This window comes from Neophocaena asiaeorientalis, unplaced genomic scaffold (assembly GCF_003031525.2).
Source record: "Neophocaena asiaeorientalis asiaeorientalis breed wild unplaced genomic scaffold, Neophocaena_asiaeorientalis_V1.1 scaffold221, whole genome shotgun sequence".
Taxonomy (NCBI): domain Eukaryota; kingdom Metazoa; phylum Chordata; class Mammalia; order Artiodactyla; family Phocoenidae; genus Neophocaena; species Neophocaena asiaeorientalis.
In genome coordinates this window covers 2033314-2046059 of record NW_020173766.1, presented here as the reverse complement: position 1 = coordinate 2046059, position 12746 = coordinate 2033314, and the positions used below count along the sequence as shown (strand labels likewise).

Here is a 12746-nt window from a genome sequence, read left to right as displayed (position 1 = left end):
GTCCCCTGCCTCACCAAGCATGTCCTCCGGGAAAGCCAGGATTATGTCCCTGGAGAGAGTGAGTACTTACCCTCCCCCCCCGCCCCACCCCTGCCATCGCAGTCCTCTACCCTTGCTTTGCCCAGTCTCCAGTAACGGGGGAAGGTCCTCTGGACTTCAGGGTGGGCTTGTGTCTACTTCCCTTCCACCCAGAGAAGCCCTTAACCAGGTGCCCCCACTCCCAGGTTTTGGCAGGACCCCGGGGGTCTAGGGCAGGGGGCACCTGATGAGGGGTGACAAGCTGTAAGGTCTTGGTACAGGGACCCCAATGCTGGAGGATGTGGACGAGGGGGGCATCCGGCCCTGGCACCTGGTGAAGCCAAGCGAGGAGCCGGAGCCGCCCAGGCCTCGGAGGGGCAGCCTCCGGGGCGGGGAGCGGGAGCGAGCCAAGGCCATCCCTGAGATCTACCTGACCCGCCTGCTGTCCATGAAGGTGGGGCTGGGGGCAGGGACGAGACAGGTAGTGGGATTTGGGGGTATGTGGGGCTCGCACAGGCCTGGTGTCACGAGGCATCTGAGGCTGGGCTGGGCTGGGCTGAGGTCCCCTTGCTGACTGCATCTCTTGTGCTTCCCCTCGTCCGCAGGGCACCCTGCAGAAGTTTGTGGATGACCTGTTCCAGGTGATTCTCAGCACCAGCCGTCCCGTGCCGCTCGCTGTGAAGTACTTCTTTGACCTGCTGGACGAGCAGGCCCAGCAGCATGGCATCTCGGACCAGGACACCGTCCACATATGGAAGACCAACAGGTGGGGGTGGGGCGGGCCTAGCATGTGCGGGGTCTTCTCTCCTGTCTCCCCAGCACACTCACTGGCCACACCTGCCCCGCCCACAGCTTGCCGCTGAGGTTCTGGATCAATATCATAAAAAACCCGCAGTTTGTGTTCGACGTGCAGACATCTGATAACATGGATGCAGTGTTCCTGGTCATTGCACAGACCTTCATGGACGCCTGCACCCTGGCTGACCACAAGCTGGGCCGGGTGAGCTGGCTGGGGTGGACCGGGAGGACCTAGGTGGGTGGGGCAGCGTGGCCGGGGATGGAGAGTGCTGTGGTGCACAGACTCCAGGCCTTCTTGAGGATGTCAAGGAGGAGGATATGGGAGGCCTTTGACTGCAGGCCCGGGGACAGGCTTTGTCCCTGGCCTCCCTAGGAGGTGACCATGCCTCAGCCTTCAGGGATGAGCAAGGGCAGGGGGCACGTGTGCTGATTCACAGGGTTAAGTGGAGCAAAGAGTGCTGGCGGTGCGGCAGGAGGCCAGGGCCACTTGGCAAGGGCTCACCCTGAGGGCAAAGGGGGTGGTCAGACCTGAGAGTTAGGTGGAGCCTCCTGGCAGTCATGCAGTGGATGGACTGGAGCCTGGAGTCCAGAGAGGAAGCTGTGTTGTCCCTGGGACGAGCGGTGGCCAGGTTCATGCTGGGACTAGAGGGTACAGGGCAGGCAGAAGCTGTGGGTTGGATGTGCGGTTGAGGAAGAGGGAGGGGTTCCTTACGCACCCCGGGCCTCTGGCGGTGGTGAGCTGAGACTTGGAGGAGGTGAGCCCATGGATTCTACAATTGCAGAGCAGCTCCAGGCTGCCTCGGAGATTTGATTCCCAAGGGCAGTGGAAGTGTCTGCCAGCCCGTGCAGTACAGGGAGCAGAGTCCAGGGGAGGGCCAGGCGAGGACGGATGTGCTGACAGGGGAGCTGGGAAGCATGGAGGAGAGGTGGTCAGGGCTGCCTGGTGGCACAGAGAGGGGGAGGTATGTTGTCACAGTGGTCAGGACCCAGAGAGTCCTGTGACAGATATGGGGTCACCACCATGACTGCTCAGGCACCCAGCAGGCAGGGCTGTCGTGGCTCTGCATAATGGACTCTGCTTAGCCTCGACCCCTGGGCCTGGGACCTCTTGAGAGTTCTCCATGGGGAAACAAGATGGAAAGTTTCACTCTGTAGTGCTGTCTTTTGTAAGCCATTTTTGCTCTGCCTGCGCTCATTACTCTGCCTGCGATGAGCTGAGAACCACAGAGCTACACCAGGACCCAGGGGTCACCTCCAGGGTGTGTGCTGGGTTCTTCTGCCTGATCTTCACACTGCTTCCCCTTCCCAGCAGCACTGCAAATGCTTCCTGGGTAGCTCAGGAATAGTGCAAACCAGGATGCCAAGGGCCACCCATGGAGAGTTGCTGAGAAGCAGGCATCCTGCCTCAGGCCCAGCGCTCACGCCCTTGCTCACAGGGGGCAGTGCAGTCTTGCCTCACCCTCCCAGCAGCTGTGGGATGAGGCAGCAGGTCCAGAGAATGGAAGTGTGCTGCCCACAGCCACTGGGACAGAGCTGGGATTGGAGCCCAGTTCGGTGGTAGAGGATGTATCTGGCTGTATTAGATTGTGGGCCCTGGACTGAGAGACCTGCTTCGAATCCCAGCTCAGCCACACAGGAGTGAGGTGGTCTGGGGCAATTTAATTAAATTTCGGGGTTAGTTTCCTGATTTTTAAAATTACATTACATGGGGAATGAACAGCACTTGGAGAAGCAGTATTAGGGCTCCACACGGCACTGCACCCTTCCCACCCTGCATGCCAGTCCCCTGCCAGGTCCGGGTGGAGGCACGTGGAGCTGAGGGATGACCTTGGAGTGAGATGGGGGGAAGCTCAAGGTGATGACAGCAGAGATGGGACACTGGGGGAGGGGTAACAGAAGGAATGAGGTGGGGTGACCAACCATCCGGGTTGTCTGGGACTGAGGAGGTTTCCTGCAATTCAGAACTTAGTTTTAAAACTGAAGCTGTGCTGGGAAAATTGGGACAGCTGGTCACCCTAACAGGAGCTCTCATCCTTCTTTTCCTTTCACTGTTCACCTACTGGCACCCAGGACTCTCCCATCAACAAACTTCTGTATGCTCGGGATATTCCCCGGTACAAACGGATGGTGGAAAGGTACGAGGGAAAGGGATTGCATCTGGGGGATAATGGCTGGACGGATTGGTGGGTGTTTACAGCTGAGGCCCAGGGGTGGGCCTGGTGGGGTGAAGAGGGGTTTGTTTCCCCAGCGGCTGCCGGACCCATGATCTCTGGCAGGTACTATGCAGACATCAGACAGACCATCCCCGCCAGTGATCAAGAGATGAACTCCATCCTGGCCGAGCTGTCCCGGGTATGGCCCTCCTTCTGCTTCTTGGGTTGGGCATAGGCCTTCTGCCACAAGGGTCCTGCCCCCTTCACACTGCTCCTTTGCAGGGAAGCCCTGGGGGCCTCAGCACAGTGTTCCCGCTGCCTCTGTAAAAGACCAGGGCTCCCAGTGTCTCATCAGAGAGCAGCAGGGGCCTAGTCCTGGCAGCTGCCACCGAGCCTGACTCAGCCAGGTGTTTAGATGTCTGTAGCCCCTCGGGGTCTGTGGACCATAGTTCCAAGGCAGCGAGGTGGCAGGGATTCAGCCCCAGGACTGCCTGGGTCAGCCTGTCCACGTCTTCCTACTGCTCTGCTTTCCTTGGCACTATAGACATGCCCCCACCTACTCCTAAAACAGCCTCCAAACAGTCCAGTCCGGGGAATTTATAAACAATGTAAATCTGAAACCACGATGATGATGACCACAACCACAATAACAATAGTAGCTACAGTTCTGGGGTGTTGCTGTCGTGGGGGCTTTGATTACTTCTCATTTGATTCCCATAAGAGCGCTACAAGTTAGGTGGTATCAACTCCATTGTCCTGAAGAGGAGGTTGAGGTTCAGAGATGTCCCCATGGAGGGGCCTGGGTGTGACCTCAGGAAAGACTTGAATGAGGTCACAGCAGAACTCTGCTGGGTCACAGCCTGTGAGCAGCACCTACTCTGCCTGGCTCTGCAATTGTCTGGGATGCCAGAGGGTCCCAGCTGGAGCCTGGAGGGGGAGAGAGGCCGAGCCCCAGTGGAGACCCCAGGCCATGGTGAAACTACAGATCCAGGCTCTCTCCACCAAGGAGGCCCTTTGGTCCTATCCTGTCCCCAGCTTAGCACGTCTAGCCTGGCATCCCCTGTCTGTGGAGGGGCTCTGCTTCCCAATGCAGGGCCCTGTTCCTTCCTCTACCTCCCAGCCCCCTCTTCCCCACTCCCCTTGCCTGGGGTCCTGGGCCTCTTCTGGTGGCTGGCAGCACCCCCTATCTCTGTAACCTCTTGTCTCTCCTCCCTAGAACTACTCTGGAGACCTGGGGGTGCGAGTGGCCCTGCACGAACTCTACAAGTATATCAACAAATACTATGACCAGGTGGGCAGAACCTGGGCATGGTCAGGATGAAGCGAGAGGGTGACTGGCTCTGTGACGCAAGTGTGGGGCCTTCGGGTCTCCCCCAGGCACAGAGTGGTGGAGGGGGGCTGAGCCCTGGGTTCGGGAAGTGTTCTTCAGGTGTGCTTCCTGGTAGTGGCCTGGCTCTTACCTGCTGCCGCCCTTCCCATCCGGGCTCCTCAGCCGGGCTCCTGGGCATGGTGGTGGTGATGGATGGCTGGGGATCTACCAGGGCCTGGAGATGGTGTGCAGGATGTGCTGGGAGGGACACACAGCGGCCACCTGTGCCCCGGCCTTGTGCTCCCTCAGAGCCCTACCTGAGACCACATGTGGCAGTGTGCTGTGCAGGCCATCTCTGGGGGGGTGGGACTGGATGGGCTGCATGCGCTGCCAGAGAGGAGGGTCTGGGGCAGATGCGGGCACAACAGAGCCGGTAAGGGGGCTTTCTGGGGGATTCCTGGAATGGGCCTCAGGATCAGAGCGCCCACCGGTCAACCCACTGAGTGCCTGCTGGAATCATCTACCCAGATGTTTGCGTGGCCCCAGGGATGTGGCCGTTGCTGTTGAGCGATGAGGGCCCTGCCTCATGGCTCAGGCCTGGAGTGGGGACAGGCATTTGACACACGAGTGACGCGCAAGCGTGAAGTCCAGGTGCCTTGCTCCAAACAGTGTGGGTGCTGGTGTGGGGGAGGCGGGGCCGTGTGACACAGCTGTCCCCTTGTGGAGGCGTGGCTGGCGAGCCCCTCTTGTTCCCACCCTTCCCTCTGTGGCAGCCCCCCTTGTGGTTATGTAGTTGTCCGTGTTTGGTCAATACCTGTCTCCCCTCCAGTAAGCCCCACGAGGGCAGGGATCGTACCTGTCATCACTGCCGGGTCCTTGCTCCTTGTCCAGCACCCGGCATGTAGGAATTTAGGAACTGCTTGTTGCCTGGTGGGCAGGGGAGCCAGGATGGGTGGAGCAGGGCTTCCAGGGGGTTTGTGGCGAAGAAGACCAGCATGGTGGGTGAAGTTGGCCTCCACTCAAAACGACTTTACTGGGGAGGTGATATGCATTACCGTGAGTGCTAGGTACTGAGTAAAGTACTTCATTCCCTACCTCACTAATCCTTAAAACCCCACAGTGACTCTGCTGTCATCATCCCCTCCCCGAGGGGGCCCTGAGGAAGTGAGTGCGGCAGCTCACAGGGTTTCTCGGGCCCCTACCCACACCTGCTGCGGTAGCTGTGGAGGCCTATTGAAGTCTGTGGCAAAGGCAGACGGTCTCCCCCTGCTGAGTTGGTCTCTGTGTTTCAGATCATCACTGCCCTGGAGGAAGATGGCACGGCCCAGAAGATGCAGCTGGGCTATCGGCTCCAGCAGATCGCAGCGGCTGTAGAAAACAAGGTCACAGATCTGTAGGGACTTGGAGAGCCCCTGGCCTGCTGTGCCTCAGCCCCGCCTGGGCAGCCCCGGAACCACGAGGGAGAGACCACCTTCTTAGATGCCTGTAGTGCCTGCCCAGCGGAGTTAGTGGAAGGTGGCTCCAAGTCTCCTGGTGGCTCTGGCCTGGGCCCTGCTGGACTCATCTCGCAGGCGTGGGGCCTTGAGGCTGATGGAGTGGTGACCCTGAGGCCAGTGACCCTGCGGGCTACTTTCTGTGTGATGTTAGTCTGAGGGAAACTGGGGACTAAGGGCTTCCAGAGAGTGGCTGGAAGGGCCTCCAGCCCCTGGGGAGACTGTACTGCTCCTGAACACTGGCCTTCATCCCAGGGGATTCAGAGAGGAAGGAGGAGAGCCCCCACTTCCTGTCCCGCCCTCCTCCTCCACCATCCCTGACCTCATTAGCCGCCACTGGCCATGTTGCTGCTGCCATTTTCCTAGGTCCGAGAGACGAATGCCTTTCCTAGGCTGCTGCAAACTGACCTCTCAGCAGGGCTGGCTGCTTCAGGGCCACCCTGCCACCGAGGCAGCCAGGAGTGAGGGGTGTCTGCTGCAGGGGGGCCTCGGGGAGAATGGTGGCCCTACTGACCTGGCTCTTCATTAAAGGATAACACACTGTCTGGTGTCTGAGATGTGGGCTTGGCCCAGCCCTCCCTTAGCTGGAGGGTGGCAGCTGTGCCTGGCAGGCACCATGGGGAGATGGGATCTGCAGCCTCCGGGAGGTCTCATGGCGCCCACAGAATGCTCCAGATCACAGGGCTGGCTGGGTTCTCCGTGACTCCTGCACAGGGCTTGCTGGCGTCAAAGCTGCTGTGAAGGAAGTGAGAACCCCATCCAGGACGGGGCTGGCAGGCCTGAAACCCAAGGTGCAGGGGTCTGTGGTTTCTTCAAGCAGGTCTGCCTTATCGGCAATTTGAGTGTTCAAATTTCTCCATTCCTGTTGCACTTGTTTTGAAAGGAACTGGGAAAGGATGGCATCACTGCTCCAGGCGGAGTGGATCTTGGGGCCCTTTTCCTCGGTAGTTTCTAGACGCCCTGAACCCCTGTAGCCTGGGCTGTTCTGAGGGGCTTCTGGTTACTGGGTTGTCTTCTAAGTCAAGGTATTTTGGGTGCAGATAACCCAACTGTCTGCCTGTGTCAAGGCCACCTTGTTTGGGTTTCCTGATTTGTAGCTGGAGGTGAGCTTCGAGACTGTCTCAGCTGGATCTTGTATTGCTGGCTGGGTCTACACGGCTGGGGGTTGATGCCCCCTTGACTGAGACCACCCTTGGCCTCCACAGGAGGTGAGCCTACTGAACAGAGGTGAGTCTATGGCCCTCCAGCCTTCAGGTCCTCACAAGGTTCTCCCCCATGGCTCTCTGCTTATAGCCCGGAGACCCCCTAGCCTTCCTTCCCCTCTGACACAGAGGCCCCACCTCCCAACTTAGGGGTCTTCATTGGGGGTTTGAAGAGACACAGGCTGATATGAGTCCAGGAAGAGTCCTCTTCCCTCCCTCTTATTGGCCCTAAATAATGCTTTCTCAAGGTCCTCGTCCCTAAGATGGCAGGAGCCACATTGGTGTGTCCATGCCCACTGTAGTCACCACTGCTATTCTCTGCTCTAATGTCCCTCCCTCCTCATTTCTGCCTGATGTCCAGACCACAGTCAGAGGCAGGTCAGCCAGCAGTGAGGCACTGTCATTCCGGTGTGTGAGCTTTAGTACTTCAAATGCGTACTCCTGCCAGGTCTTTGTAGTGGCTCAGAATGGATCTGACTCCTCCTGGCCAAACCACGGAGTTGATCCCCCATTGTGACAGTCTCAGGGAGCAGGGCTAATGGGGGATTCAGCTTGGAGTGGACGTGGAGCAAGCCCAGAGAGGGAGGGAGCCTGGTTGACACCACAGGGGCCGTGAAAGACTCGTGCCTCTGTTCAGGGCTCAGGCCCCTACAGGTCCTAGGAGGCCTGTAACAGGGTAGGTGAGGGCTCTGGGGAGAGGAAAACCATGTACCTGCACGCCTGGCAGCTGTGACTATTGAACATGTTGAGTCATTCACTATTATGTCTCAGCCCTCACAGAATGTTGTTCTAGTAAAAGATACAAAGAACACAAACCTGCGCAGTAAGACAGGAACTTCTAAGTCTTCATTCAAACACCACAGCTGCCAGTGGAGATTCTAAACCTGACAGAACTTAAGGATTCTAATTGGGTCTTGGCCACAGTTTCAGTGTAGGACATTTGTCATTCAGGTTGATCAATCTTATTCTGATCAAGACTGCAAAGAGTGCCCTCACCTACTACATTACCCATAACACATGTTAGTATGCAAAGGACCTTCGTTTCTCATCACTGGGGACACCTTAAGGAGATTAGGGAGTGACTTGCTTCATTAAATGAACTTTCACCAACTTAAATATCGGAGTAATTATCCAGTTAGAGGACCAGGAGCTCTGTATCTTTTTTTTTAGTGAAGTATAGTTGACTTACAGTGTTTCAGGTGTACAGCAAAGTAATTGACATATTTTTTTTTCCAGATTCTTTCCATTATAGGTTATTGCAAGATACTAAATATAGTTGCCTGCACTATACAGTAAGTCCTTTCAGTTTATTTTATATGTAGTAGTATGCATCTGTTAATTCCCAATTCCTAATTTATCCCTCCCTCCTTTCCGCTCTGGTAACCGTAAGTTTGTTTTCTATGTCTAGAGTCTATTTCAGTTTTGTAAATAAGTTCATTTGTATCACTTTTTTAGATTCCACATATAAGCGATATATGATATTTGTCTGACTCACTTCTCTCGGCATGATAATCTCTGGGTCCATCCATGTTGCTGTAAATGGCATTGTTTTTTTCTTTTTCATGGCCGAGTAATAGTCCATTGTATACATATACCACATGTTCTTTATCCATTCATCTGTCCATGGACATTTCTTGGTTATTGTAAATAGTGCTGCTATGAACACTAGGGTGGGTGTATCTTTTTGAATTACAGTTTTCATCGTTTTTGGATGTATGCCTAGGAGTGGGATTGCTGGAAAATATGGTAACTCTATTTTACTTTTTTAAGGAACCTCCATACCATTCCCCATAGTGGCTGCACCAATTTACATTTCCACCAAGAGTACAGGAGGGTTCTGTTTTCCTCACACCCCCTCTAGCATTTATTATTTGTAGACTTTTTTTAAAGATTTATTATTTATTTATTTAATTTTTGGCTGTGTCGGGTCTTAGTTGTGGCATGCGGGATCTTCACTGAGGCATGCAGGATCATGTGGCATGTGAGCTTTTCTCTAGTTGTGGCGTGCAGGCTCCAGGGTGCGTGGGCTCTGTAATTGTGGTGCGTGGGTCCCAGAGCACATGGGTTCTGTAGTTTGCTGCACACCCACTCCAGTTGAGGTGCACAAGCTTAGTAGTTGTGGTACAAGGGCTTAGTTGCCCCAAGGCATGTGGGATTCTAGTTCCCTGACCAGGGGTCGAACCTGCGTCCCCTGCATTGTAAGGCAGATTCTTTACCACTGGACCACAAGGGAAGTCCCTATTCATAGAATTTTTGGCGATGGTCATTCTGACGAGTATGAGGTGATACATCGATTGTGGATTTGATTTGCATTTCTCTAATAATCAGTGATGTTGGCCATCTTTTCATGTGCCTGCTGGTAATTAGGATGTCTTCCTTGGAGAAATGTTACTTAAGTCTTCTGCATATTTTTTAATTGGGTTGTTTGTTTTTTTGACGTTGAGCTGTATGAGTTCTTTGTATATTTTGGGAATTAATCCCTCAAATTTCCATCATATGCAAATATTTTCTCCGAAACCATATGGCGTCTTGTTTCGTTTATGGACGTTTTGCTGTACAAATCCGTGTCCCCTGCATCGGCAGGCAGACTCTCAACCACTGCGCCACCAGGGAAGCCCCAAGCTTACTTAGTTTTAAGATTTTAAAATGTTATCGGAGTATAGTTGATATACAATGTTGTGCTAGTTTCACGTATACAACAAATAATTCATTATACATATTTGTACATCCATTATTTTTCAGATTCTTTTATAGATTAGGACAGATTATCAAGTAGAGTTCCCTGTGCTATCTAGTAGGTCCTTCTTGATTATCATATATATCTGTGTGTGTGTGTGTGTGTGTGTGTGTGTGTGTGTGTATTAATCCCAACCTCCTAACTTATCACTCACCCCACCCAAACTTCCCCCTTTGGTCACGCTAAGTTAGTTTTCTACGTCTGGGAGTCTGTTTCTGTTTGGTTAATTAGTTCATTGGTATCAAGTTTTAGTTTGCACCTATAAGTGATATCATATGATATTTGTCTTTCTCTGTGGGACTTAGTGGGATCATCTCTAGGTCCATCCATGTTGCTGCAAATGGCATGATTTCATTCTTAGGGTTGAGAAATATTCCATTTTATATATGTAGCATATCTTGTGTAGCCATACCTATGTCGATGGACATTTTGGGTGCTTCCATGCTTCGGGTATTTTAAATAGTGCTGCAATGAATGTTGGGTGCGGGGGTCTTTTTCTTCTTTTTAAAGGGTTAATTTTCTATCTCTCTTTTTTTTATTTTTGGCTGCATTGGGGCTTCATTACAGTGCGTGGGCTTCTCACTGCGGTGCCTTCTCTTGTTGCAGAGCACGGGCTCTAGGTGCTCAGGCTCAGTAGTTGTGGCTCGCAGGCTCTAGAGTGCAGGCTCAGTAGTTGTGGCGCATGGGCTTAGGTGCTCTGCAGCATGTAGGATCTTCCCAGACCAGGGATCGAACCCGTGTGCCCTGCATTGTCAGGTGGATTCTTAACCACTGCGCCACCAGGGAAGTCTGCAGGTGTCTTTTCGAAGGATGGTTTTCTCGCGGCATAAACCCAGGAGTGGGATTGCCAGATCTTATAATCGCTCTATTTTTAGTGTCTTATAAAACCTCCATAGTGTCCTCCATAGTGGCTGGTAGCCATTTCCAGCAGCAGCAGAGGAGGGTTTGCTTTTCTCCACGCCCTCTCCAGCATTTATTGTTTGTAGACTTTATGATGACTAGTGCCCGATCATACCTTGTGGTCGTTTTGGTGTGCATTTTTCTAAGAATTAGGATGCTGAAGATCTTTTCATGTCCTTTTTTTTTAACGTGGTGGTGTAAAATTTACCTCTTGTAGTTGGCTTCAGGAGGGCAGATACCATTTACAGCCTCTCCTTCTCCTCCACGCTTACGAGTGTACCTGTGCTCAGGCTCGTGCATGTGGTCTGGGCCCCTGTGCTTTCCTGTCTCCATTACTGGAGCAGTCTCCTGGGTTTTGGGTGGCCCAGTGTGGGTCCTTCTGTGCTTCTTGCTTCTTCCACCATCTCCTTGTACTTCATTCAGTCCTGTGGTTTCCTATCTACTCCTCGCCCCTTCAGTACTTCATGTATTTCTCCTTTATTTCTGTCAAGTTTTGGTTCACATATTTGAAACGAGTTATAAATATTTACAATTTGTGTATCTTTCTGTTTTGATCATTTTATAATTTTGAACATTTTATTTCCAGTAATACTTCCTCCCTTAAAGTCTATTTGAATACCTTTCAACATCTATTGTGTAAATTATCAAGTGATAATTTCCTTTAAGGAGTTACTGAGGTACAGTTAAAAGCTGGGCTTCTGAGTGAATGGTTTTGTCCTTCTTATCAGCAAGTCACACATTTTCTACAATTTCTTTTCTTTTTAGAAGTCATTGTAACTCTGGAAACATATTCATTTCCATATTAACAGATTTTACTACTTTTAAATCTATGGTTTTTATTTTATTTTGTTTTATTTTATTTTTTAACATCTTTATTGGAGTATAATTGCTTTACACTGGTGTGTTAATTTCTGCTGTATAACAAAGTGAATCAGCTATACATATACATACATCCCCGTATCTCCTCCCTCTTGCGTCTCCCTCCCACCCTCCCTTTCCCACCCCTCTAGGTGGTCACAGAGCACGAGCTGATCTCCCTGTGCTATGCGGCTGCTTCCCACTAGCTATCTGTTTTACATTTGGTAGTGTATATATGTCCATGCCACTCTCTCACTTCATCCCAGCTTACCCTTCCGCCCTCCCATGTCTTCAAGTCCATTCTCTATGTCTGCGTCTTTAGTCCTGTCCTGCCCCGAGGTTCTTCAGAACTTTTTTTTTTTTTTAGATTCCATGTGTATGTGTTAGCATATGGTATTTGTTTTCTCTTTCTGACTTACTTCACTCTGTATGACAGTCTCTAGGTCCATCCACCTTGCTACAAATAACTCAATTTTGTAAAATTATGTTTTTTAAATATTTCATTTTATTCTACTTATCAAGTTTATGTCAATTAATCTGAGGTACATTTTACAACATCAAGAAAGAAAAATGTTAATTCTCCTGAAAGCAATATTCTGGTAAGAGTATTATATAAATTTATTTGAATGAGTTTTTAACCTCCATTATTTCTTTTAATTAAAGATACAATATCATTAAAGTGAACCCTCCTACCCTGTTGATGGGAATGTAACTGGTAATGGTCACAATAGAGAACAGTATAGAGGTTCCTTAAAATGTAAAATTAGGGGTTTCCCTGGTGGCGCAGTGGTTGAGAGTCTGCCTGCCGATGCAGGGGACACAGGTTCGTGCCCCGGTTTGGGAAGATCCCACATGCCGCAGAGCGGCTGCGCCCATGAGCCATGGCTGCTGAGCCTGTGCGTCTGGAGCCTGTGCTCCACATCGGGAGAGGCCGCAACAGTGAGAGGCCCGTGTAACAAAAAAAAAAAAAAAAAAAGTAAAATTAGAACTGCCATATGATCTAGCAATCCCACTCCTGATCATATGTTCGGAAAACTCTAATTGGAAAAGATACATGCACCCCAACATACATGGCAGCACTGTTTACAATAGTGCATACATGGAAGTGACCTAAATACCTAAATGTTTATCAACAGATGAATGGATATAGAAGATGACATATACATATATCACACACACACACACACACACACACACAAAAAATGGAATATTAGCCATAAAAAAAAGAATGAAATCATGCCATTTGTAGCAATATGGATGGACCTGGAGATGATCACA

General features: G+C 51.5%; 1 protein-coding gene across 1 annotated transcript in view; it reads left to right on the top strand.

The window, feature by feature from the left end:
• Window positions 1–6314, top strand: part of PLXNB1 (plexin B1) — a 25971-nt gene extending 19657 nt beyond the window's left edge. The window contains 8 exon segments of the mRNA XM_024751436.1: window positions 1–58; window positions 300–472; window positions 624–784; window positions 871–1018; window positions 2887–2951; window positions 3093–3168; window positions 4186–4260; window positions 5571–6314. The exon segment at window positions 1–58 is cut by the window's left edge and continues 23 nt beyond it. Of these exon segments, the coding sequence (XP_024607204.1) occupies window positions 1–58; window positions 300–472; window positions 624–784; window positions 871–1018; window positions 2887–2951; window positions 3093–3168; window positions 4186–4260; window positions 5571–5675 (861 nt within the window). The 3' untranslated portion in view covers window positions 5676–6314.
• Window positions 6315–12746: the final 6432 nt, after the last annotated feature.